The following is a 10,823-nucleotide window of genomic DNA, read 5'->3' on the forward strand; positions in this document are numbered from 1 at the left end:
GTGTGGTTATTCAACCCAATGGAAATAAGTGGGCTATAAAGCCATTTGTAATAAAGGGAACTGAAGATAAGTAGATTGATTCCATATGATTAAACTTTACCAAACCCAAAATGTTTTAAAGTTGAGAACAGGGAAAGCCAGTGTACTTTTCCAAAGGTTATTGCTGCATTATAGTGGATGGAATAGCATTCTAATTTGTTGAATTGTTCAAGGTATACAAGTGTAGGGTGCTCAGTGTTTTTCTTATTGCAGGCCAAACTATGGTCTGTGAAGTCTTGTGCTCATTTACCCTCACTACTGTGCACATCTGTGGTCTCTCACAGAGATAAGGGTGATCAAATCACAATAGACACTTTGGCTGTGCCCCACCACAAATGGTCAGTCATTATTCAGAACACTAAATTACTATTGTACCAGATGTGAGTTCATATGGCTGTGATTTCTTATTGTTGTCATGACGTAGGGTATGTATTCTCTTTTAATGGGTCAGTAGTGGCAAATGTCAGGATAACACTAAAATGACAGTTGAGAGTTGCAGTGGATCTTGTGGTCTGCAGAGTTAGGTTTGGAGAAATCTCTCCCTAGTGTTTTGTAGTAATGTCTGTGCATAATAGTGTCAATTTGCACCAATTACATGTGATTAGCACGAACCAGCAAGATGCAGTATAAGAAATGATTAGCATGATCCACCAAGATGCAATGTAAGAAATGTAGTAATTGTGCAAAATACATTCAGGGAACCAGAATAATATGAGGAGATTGTGGTTATAAACTGGCTCACAGTAATGAATAATATGAGGGTGTGGTTATGAACTGGCTCACAATAATGAATAATATGAGGATGTGGTTATGAACTGGCTCACAATCATGAACTCTTGCTTTGTAGAAGCATGTTAAAATGAATTCAGAGATATGGCACACCTGAATGCTGTTGAAGGAATGCCTTTATTTTTTATTTTGTTAACATTCAACATTTTTGATCCTTTGTGTGGCTTGAGTAGTATCAAATGAGAAATAGAAAACTTCACCACTAAGAGAGTTGTGAAAGTATAACACAGAGAACACATCTTGAAGAATCTAACAAATTATCAAAAGAATGATTTAATTGAAGCTTAAACCTCAAAAGCAAGATTTCTGATTGTTACATTCTCATGGGTGTTGCAACCATGGGAAATGGCAGTCTGTTAACAACCACTACTTTCACTGCCACTAACCCCCCCCCCCCCCCACACACACACACACACACACACACACACATACATAAACAGAAATTAAAAACTACTCCAGAGTATGAGTTCTGTATCTGAGAACTTGGCATAGGTCAAGTCAGATTGATGGAATGGCCATCCAATCAATCACAGAGAGACCATCAGTGTCAGAGAAGAGAGAACAAATTCAGATGTTACATTACATGCATGAAATAAGTTCTTAAACTGTCAAATCTGAGATGTGAAGCGATACTGCAGTAGGTTATGTAGAGAGTAATATAGAATTTACTGTCACAGTGTTCTCTTGCTTAGTGATTCCAGCTAACATTACCCACTGAAGGTATAGCGTAAAAAATATCCTAGATGAAGTGGTAAAATAGGTCACCTAGCCAGCTAATGTTAATGCAAGTTAGTGGTATTTGGATTTTAGTTAGATAGCATTGTTACAAGTAGCTGGCAAGTTAACTGGCAAGTGTAACATATGAAAAAAGACTCTGTGAAGCTGAACAGTCCCTGGACAGTGCTGGTGGTCCTGGCAAAGAAAAATGTTAACAGCTGGTGCTTCTGCATGGACTATCTATGGACTCAACACTGGTACAAAGCCTGACTAGTACTCACTCCCATGCACTGATGATGCCTTGGATTGGCTCACCGGCTCTGCAAGGTTTAGCTTGCTGGATCTATGGAGTGGTAATTGGCAATTGGTACCAACTCCAGATGCCACAGAGAAGAGGGCGTTCATGCTGGCCAGTGCCAGTTTACAATGATGGCTTTGTAGTGCATCGGCCATGTACGAGAGCTTGATGGAGTGAGTTCTCACCAGTGTCCCCAAGGATCAGTGCCAACCTGGAGGATATACTGGTTGTGGACACGAGTCTGAACCTGGAGCATTATTTCAAGCTATAATGTAAGGCTATCAAGTGGTGAGGGACTGAAACAGTTGATAGGTCTCACAGGCACAGGATGGGACTGAAACAGTAATGTTGATGCTCATGCAGCTAACTGTGTACAACCACAGAATGCTGGTACTGTGTGCACCTCAAGAAGAGAACAGAAGCAGCTGAGTAGAGCACTGGCTCTGCTGCCATTGCCCTCAGTAACATTGGACTAGAAGGATGATACAGAACCCTCTTGGGCATGTGGAGCTCCAAGTGGGACAAAAACTGCTATGGCACTTTGTGTTACTTGGGACTGCCTTTCATTTTCCGAAATGAGAAAACCCCAGGTTTCTCTGAACTCCCACTTAACAAATCAGGGATTTCTGATTTCTGGAATACACCCCAATAAATGAAAAGAATGGTAAATAAAAGATAGATGAGACAGGTCATGATGATGGGACATGTCACAATGGGATAACTCATGCAGCTCAGTCAGATGTTGCAATGGAGGATGTTCCCCTGGAAAGCAACTTTCAATATTACCAACACTTATGTAAATAAATAAATAGTGTAAACACGTTTTAAATGAATACATTTATCAATATCATTTTATTTCCTTGGGGAACAGCTATACATAAATTATATAAACTAGTCTTTTTACATTTTAAATATAAGAATATTGGTGAATGAAGTCATCTAGAATTACTCAGGGTAATTTTTTTCACAGGAGTGGTCCTTGCATAAGGCTCACTTCTCAGATCACCATTACTGCTCCCAGACCCTCCTGTACATAACTTCGCAGATCACCATTACTGGTCCTAGAGCCTCCTGTACATAAATTTCTGTTCTTTTTGGTTTTGCAAATGTACCAATATTAGAACTGATTAAGTTATATATAACAGTTTATATGAGTTTTCAGTTTTCTGTAATAAGTTCACTTTTAGGTTCAATTCCACATTTGGAAGTGTTTCAACTGATATTACAGCATAAAAATGCATATTGATTGCTTTGTAGAGACAAAGCTTTATCCATCTGAAGTTTACAAAAAATATTTTCCATTTTTGACAATAGTATGAATAAATTTAACCTTACGGTAAAACAGGGTTATTGTATCAAAATATGCACTGGCTAGAAAGCTGACCCTAAATCAAGTCTTATAAAATTAATGTGAATGTTTAGGGCTTGTGTCCTTTCTTTGTCTGACTCGCTCTCTGTCTGTTCTAATGATCCCAAGAGACAGTTTGTTGACCTATGCTTACATTGCGATACATGGCCACTGAGCCACGTGGCACTTGCGGTCTTTTCATGCCCACGAGAGAGAGATAGAGAGAGCGCATGTGAGAGAGAGAGGACAGAGAGAGAGAAGGGCGATAGAGAGATGAGAGAGATATAGATGGATGAAGGGGGTGGGTGCATTGGCAGTGTTTATAAGCAACTTGCCACAAAAATTTGTTAATAAAATATTAGCACAGACGTGTGCTCTGGGCAGGGTAGATAACCTATCTGTATTTGACTTTAGCTTCCCATGCTCTAAATACTCATCTTCTGCCTGTTTGGCTTATTGATTGCTTTGGCAAAAAACTAGGACTCTCCAGCAATGACCAAGGTCAAATGACACACATGCTCATTCACTAATTCTGTTCAAACACACACATGGAAACAACAAGATTTTATGCTTTACAATGACGTTTTAAATATATTTTTGTCAATGAGATGTTTCTGACATGATTGTTATACACTTTTTGAGCCTCATCATAAAGTTGAACCTTATGCCATAATTTAGAAACACAGTTCACTGCGGACTACTCTATATTATATATATATGGTAGGAACTGTTCACTGATGCCTACGTTATATTATAAGGGGCAGCCCCTTATATTTTACTCTAAAACTCAAAAACAAGTCACAAATCAGATGAAATTCTTTTTTCCAACTACTTCTATTTGCATATTTGCGTTCTCATGGACTATTCACAAAATTCATCTTAAACAAGAACTTTACATGACAATTATTACCATTGTTGGATAAGATCTCTGCAGCAATGTTTAGTTATAATAATTAATAAACTGCAAGAATCCACATGAAATATTTTGAGGCATAATGCATAATAGCTTAAAATGAGAACATTTAAGAATTTTAAATTTGATGTTCATATATTATAATGTAATCTTGGGACCCTTCAGGAAAGATGTTGAAATGATCAATGTTATTAAAAGCATTCAGGAAACACCCTGCTGTTAAAGATTTTGCATGCATTTCTGTAGGTTTCTAATACTAAGTATGTAAAAATGAACAGATCAGAAAATTGTGGACAAATATATGAAAAATGGTGCTTTAAAAGCTATTAACACTTTTATTTTTATCTTCTATTTTAAACTTTCTTGAACATTTTCATTAAACCTAATCCTACACTCTTTTCTAACTAGTGGTCTACCATTTCTCCTTTTCTATGGCTATGACCCTCTTTTCTCATATTGATCATTAGCATCTTTCAGCAATGGCCCTGGCATCGACTACACTACCCCAAACCAAACACCAGTTCCTTGGCTCCTGAATGAAAACAAAGCAACATCCCAACATTTAACCACACAGCCAGTCACTCCAGGCAAACTGTGGATGGACAGGCCTCTTGTGTTGGAGCTGTGTATTTGGCCTGGACTCCTAATTGAATAGAGTGGGGATCAGGGCACAAGGCACCAAGTCCTCCCTCTGATCAATGATATTGAAAATAGAAGGTTGTTTTAGGGACACTGGGCTTCAAACAGTCAATCCCATTCTCCATCACATGTGTATTACCCCCAAGCCTTGTTTTGGAAGTGTCAGTGAACAGGCCTGGACTAAACTGGAAAAAAAAAAAAAGGCCTAAATTCTAAGCTCTTTGATTAACCTCTGGCAGCAAGGACTTGTCCGACTCTATGGCCCACGTGATGTCCTATTATTAGCCAGCATTGAGCTGTACTTCCCCTGCCACTAAACTACTGCTGTCATCCCAACCCCCCCCCCCCCCTCCCTAAGACACACATACACTCTCCTAGTGTGTCCTTATGTGGATGCTTACATATCTGCCCTCTTGCAGTAGGGGAGCGGGCGCATGACCTCCCATTGTGAGGCATACTTGGCACGCAGCCCTGCTCCTCAGTTAGAAGCATTGTTCTGCTGGAAAGGAGAGTGACACTGCTGGAGAAGACACTTGCTGACATTTTCGACTTTTTAAGCACAGTTGGGCCCATTAATCAATAGGCAGCATCTGTTTCTGAGGGGAAAGAGAAAAGAGAGAGATGCTAGAGCAAACATGGCCATGCTAATCGTGCCAGAAAAAAAGGTGGATATGAGGACTGAGGTTTGACATTGACGTGTGGAGAGAGGGGCCCATGTCAGTTCCACTTCTGCTTTATCTCATCACCTCAGTATTAGCACACTGCATTTGCCATCCAAGAGTTCAGCACATATGTAAATTTTAAACCAGCCACATGTGTTTGTCCTCGCCAATTGCCAGCAAAAGTGTTTGAGTGTGCGTACAAGAGAAGCAGAAAGAGAGAGTGATCCAAATGCATGCTATACAGTGTGCGTGTGTGTGTATTTGTGTGTGTGTCTCTCTATCTGTAGCAGTATGTCTACACACTGCAGTGTGTGTTTCCGTATGTGTTCTGATGATAAGAGAATGAACAGTCCCCACAATAGGATACCTGAGTACTTGAAGGATACAAGGGAATTGTACAGAAGACAAGGTGGTGGTAACAAAAATCTGAAGACACCTTCTTTTACTTTGAAAGGAATATGCATTCATTCAATGGTTTCTTTTTTCTTCAGATACAATGGTTGCTAGAAATTTCCTGAGCAAGGAACCCTAAGCCTTACTGTTCACTGCCAAAAATAAGAGCACTTTGAAGGTGTGTGAAACAGGTGACCTTTTCTTTGATTGTGGATGGGTTATACGATGGACATAAAAGAATAGTCTGTCCCATGTTTTACATTCAGTTGGCATGGGAGCCTTTTTTCCTGCTGCAAAAGCCACCTCATTTTTTTTTAAATTCTATTCTAAAGCCATTATGGCATTCTATTTAGGCTTTCAGGACTCTGCTATGCATGCTCATTCCTCTTACTGAAAGAGTGAACATTACTGAAACAGGGAATTGTAAACATTGCAACATTTCACCCCATAGAGAGAAACTGCATTATGGACCAGGTTTTGTGCTGGTGTTGAAATTTGTATCTCTTATTACCAGCATAAAAAGTTACCTGATATTATTTTTAAACTTTCATCGATGGGATGGAATACAGTGACACCATCAGAAGATTTAACTGTTCTCATGTCAAAAAACTCATTCACTTTTCTTGTACAGCTGACCTCTTTCTGAAACACTGTTTCTCTGAAAACCTCCTGTAGCACAGAGCAATTTTTAGTACATATTTAACTACAATGCACAATATACAATACAGTACTCCTTGGAATCTTCTTTACATGTAATTGCAAGTGAATAGTGAAGTGGACAAGTCAACCGCCCTGCACTCAAATGACTGGTTTGGGATCCATGGTTCTGGCAAGTGCAATCACTACTAACAGTAATAAATGTCCTTGCGCAAAATTCCTAATGCTAGCTGGACAAGGTTGGATAACATGGAGCTAATGGAATGCTCCTACAGCAGCAAGAGCTATGACAGAGGCTACATAAATGGAAGGGAACTATGGATAAGCAGAATGCCTTCATCCATCGTATTGTTTTCTACTGCTTTAGGCAAGCTACCATCAGCCAGTACGCTAAAAGATATGAATAAGATATGAATAACAAACCCAACAAATAGTTTAACAAATTGGTATATGCTGCTCATGCTGAGACACCAAGCTACAAAATACAAGCCACAGGCCACCCTCAATGTCACCCTTGAAAAAAATGAGGTTCCAGCCACAACTCAGATGGAGGTCAGCAAATAAACACAGCTTCAGAAGGACATACAGATTAAAGACAGGGCCTGGCTACCACAGAAATGCAATGGGCCCATATGCAGCACTATCATCCAGACTGCAGAGATACAGAAAAGAAGCAGTGGCTGAAATAGTAGTAAAAGAGTTCCTTGGTTCCTTCCACAAGGAACCATCCAAAGTATACTTTCAGTTATACTGAAACCCAAAATAACTGTGACTGGATGCATGCAGAGGCTGACACAGAACAGCACAGGGAGAGCATATGGGGGAATGCAGCATAACACTGGTGCTCAGTGGTTAAGAGATCTCAAAGCAAAGCACCTCAATCTCCCAGAACAGGAACCAGTCAACATTACAACAGTAGCAGTCATAAACATGAAGTAAAGGACCTTCTATGGACCTGACATGACTCATGCCTACTGGCTAAAGAGACGAATGGCTCTACATGCCTGGATAGCAGACTAAAAGAATCACCTGCTAAATACCAGCTACCATTCAGGCTGGCTAAGAGACTGGACAGTACTGGTCATAAAGGGCCATAACAAAGCACAAACACCATCCTACTACAGACCAATATCCTGCCTGTCCACAACATGGAATCTCCTGTCAGGAATACTAGCCACCAAGTGTAATAAGAGCAAGTAAATAAGTACTGCTCAAAAGGAGATTGTAAACAGCACCAGAGGCTCAAAGCTCCACCAATGGAAAGACAGAACTGTCCACCAAGATTTCAAGACCAGATAAACCAACCTAAGTATTGCCAGGATCAATTGCAAGCTGCTGACATCAAGACAAGAAAACTTTACAGTGTATGGGGAAATTTGACCATCTCAGTTCAGTATGACAAAACCAGAAAGGAGAATGCTTGAAGCTTCTTCTCCATGCATCAATATTTAAATCTGCATCATGGATACTCTGCCTACTGCAAAGTTCTCGCAGGTGCTCATATACAAGGTTTACACAGCACCAGTTCATGTTTTTCATTGTATATAACTCAGTTTTACATTTTTATAGGATACATTGAAAACACTTGACTATTCTTACAGGAGCAAATTGTTACTGTAACCAACAGATTTTCTCTTTTTAGTGATTTTTCTTTTTTTTTCCTTTTTAGTTATTTTTTAACCTGCTTTTAGTAACCATATGGTTTTCATAAAAGAAGTAATCAATGAATAAATGAATGGATCTGGTAGTAAATAAAGGCTAGCAAAGTTTGACTGGATTAGGTTTGGTTCGGGTTTCTCTGCCTTTAGGCTGTTCCCATTTTAGTCAGCTCCTCTGGCATCTTGCTGATTGTGAATTAATGTTATGAAGTTTGGTCTGGCATAGAAGGTATTTGCATTATTATTCTTGGGTAGGGTGGCTTAATAGCTAACCATTGGGGTTTTTGGGGGGGGCGGGGGGGGGGTTGTCATTTGGTGGATTCTGGTGGCTGGGTTATGAAATCAGATGAATAAATCTGGCAGAAAAGGTGCTTCCTCTATCTCACTGTCTAGCATGTTTTATTAAGTGGAATTTTTAATTTCATTCTCTTTATAACAAATAAGGCTAACTTCCTGACAGAAGTTGATCAGATTAGCACCAAATGACTGCTGCTGTTTTGTCTCATTTCCTTTTTTATGTCTTTGCTTTTGTTTTGGTTAGTGGCATCTTGTTTGATTTCCTCTTCTTGTATGTTGTATGGACTTTCTATGTCAAGAGGAGAGTCATTAGAATTATACCACTCCATCTGAGAATCTCTACCCACAGCTTGAGAACCACCTTTCCAAACATGTGCGTTTTCGCATGTGCAGAAGTATAAAAATGTGTTTCTTTGGCCTTTAGCACTAGCTAACTAACAGCTGAGGTAATATATTGGATGTAATTTTCTAAAATATCGTTGCCGTTACATGTGTTACTTTCTGCAGGGTCATCACTGATGTTAATGCTATTAGTTTGTTAGGATAGTTGTTTGTAAAATGAACATCATCATCAGCACAGGAGTAACCTAAGACTAAAGGTTACAAAATTACAGCTGTGTTCCACACAGGTAATCAGGGGTTAGTAACATTATCAAGTTCTGCTAGGGGAAAATGTATGTTTTATCCATCTGTAATTTGGTAAGTGGGCACTCCTTGCAGTGCACAGATATGTATTTTAAGCGTTTCTTGGGTAGAATGAAGAAAACTAACAAACTCTAGCAAAACATACCTAGCAAATGCAGAATCTGTCTCCAGTTCAAACATATATGGTTACAGCGCTGTTTTCTCTGGCAGCCATGACTGTGCCTGCAGTCACGCAGAAGAGGGGCTGGGGTGGGTTCAGCAGTGTTTCATTATCATTTAAAGAAACAGGCACAGGAATGGGCTGTTTTAACAGGATGAGAAGGGTGCTGTAGTGCCTGATCCTTGTAATATTTTGATGAACGCATGTCATAGACATTCATTAAGGCCCCAGGAAACTGTTACTTCTGTAAAGGGGCTATAATAGGTCTCCTTTAAAGTAATTATCAATAAGAGACATCATTGCTTGTTTGCCGGCTATAGGAAAAGGCTTTAGAGCATGGCCAACTCTCTGTGAACAGCTACCAGGGTTTCAGAGTCATCCAATTTTGTTGGTTGTGTATCCCTTTCTGTCAATTTTGAAAAATCAAGTGCAATACCTCACAGACAAATGCATAGCTGTGCTTTAGTAGAAAAAGTGATGCTGTTGATATTGATGTTGCATCTGGGTAATCGTATTCAGAACTTCCAAATTTTTTGTGGGCACTAAAAAGTGGAGAAAAGTGCTACAGACCTACATTTACTGTGAATGCATTTCCAGCTGTACTTTTTGGTGTTACATGTAGATACAGGGCTTTCCGCATCCCACTGAGCCAGTATTTCAGTTTTTTTCCAAGGGACTGATTACGTTGTCACTGTCCTTCTTTAGTCATGAAAAAATAGCAGGCTTGTGATTGTTCATTTTGCGTGTCAAATTTCCTTTTCCTGCAAAAGTAGGCAGTTCATATCCATGTTAAGAGGCAAAAGGCACCAGATTCTTCCTCTGGCAAATCAAGACTAATGGTGAGGTTGAACTTGGCACAGATGCTGAAGTAGATCCTGGTGTAGTAGTAGCCTGATTAAATCCTGCAGTTCAGTGAGGAATCTTTTTTTCAATGTTTCTATGTTATCCCTGTCATGGAATGCAAGGTTTGTAAATCTTATGTCTAAGAAGGTGCTGGCATAAAGACTGTTAAAGGTTTCAATCCCACAGACTCTGCACTGACATTGAAGCACTAGTTCTGTAACATCTGAGTTACAGAAGCTGAGCAGCTGCAGATGTTCTAAGAAGTAATGACACAAGAGGAACCACTTTTGACATAATAATATGCATTTTGGCTGAAGCTTCATGTGTGGCCTCTTCATAAGGTCTCAGGGCCTCTATGGTTAAGTGGATCATCAAAAGCTCTTCATCAGTAAAGCAGAGCTCTTTCAAAGTAGACAGAGGGTGTGGTAACAGCTCCTTCTGTTTGTGGAGTCTCTCCAACATGTAGATTATTTAATTCCACCTTATTTCTACTGATTGAATCCATTTATACTCTGCCATCTTTAGCTGCTTTTACATCTGTTTTATCCCTCTGCTGCTTTGGTGCTGTGGTAGAAAAATGGATACACAGCTATGTCACATGTTCAGGTGCTAAACATCTTCTCTTTCATCTTTAAGTGCCATGTTTATGGTATGTTTCAAACATGGGTACTGCATCCCTCCAACCTTGTCCACTGCAAAAAGTATATTGGCACCATTGCCTGAGACCAACCACCTGCATTCATCGATTTAGCTCTAAACTAATGT

The 10,823-nt window shown here is 39.6% G+C and overlaps 1 protein-coding gene across 2 annotated transcripts in view; it reads right to left on the reverse strand.

Moving 5' to 3' along the window:
- LOC145659331 (uncharacterized) overlaps positions 1–9,272 on the reverse strand; it is a 35,678-nt gene extending 26,406 nt beyond the window's left edge. For both annotated transcript variants that reach the window (XR_014125446.1, XM_081721072.1), the window contains exon 1: positions 9,201–9,272. Coding sequence is in view for 1 of the 2 variants with exons in the window: in XM_081721072.1 (XP_081577198.1) it covers positions 9,201–9,235 (35 nt within the window). In the remaining variant the exon portion in view is untranslated. The remainder of the gene's footprint in view (positions 1–9,200) is intronic.
- Between the last annotated feature and the right edge of the window lie 1,551 nt (positions 9,273–10,823).

The sequence above is a fragment of the Electrophorus electricus genome, chromosome 10 (assembly GCF_041902795.1).
Source record: "Electrophorus electricus isolate QZ-2024a chromosome 10, ASM4190279v1, whole genome shotgun sequence".
NCBI classification, from domain to species: Eukaryota; Metazoa; Chordata; class Actinopteri; order Gymnotiformes; family Gymnotidae; genus Electrophorus; species Electrophorus electricus.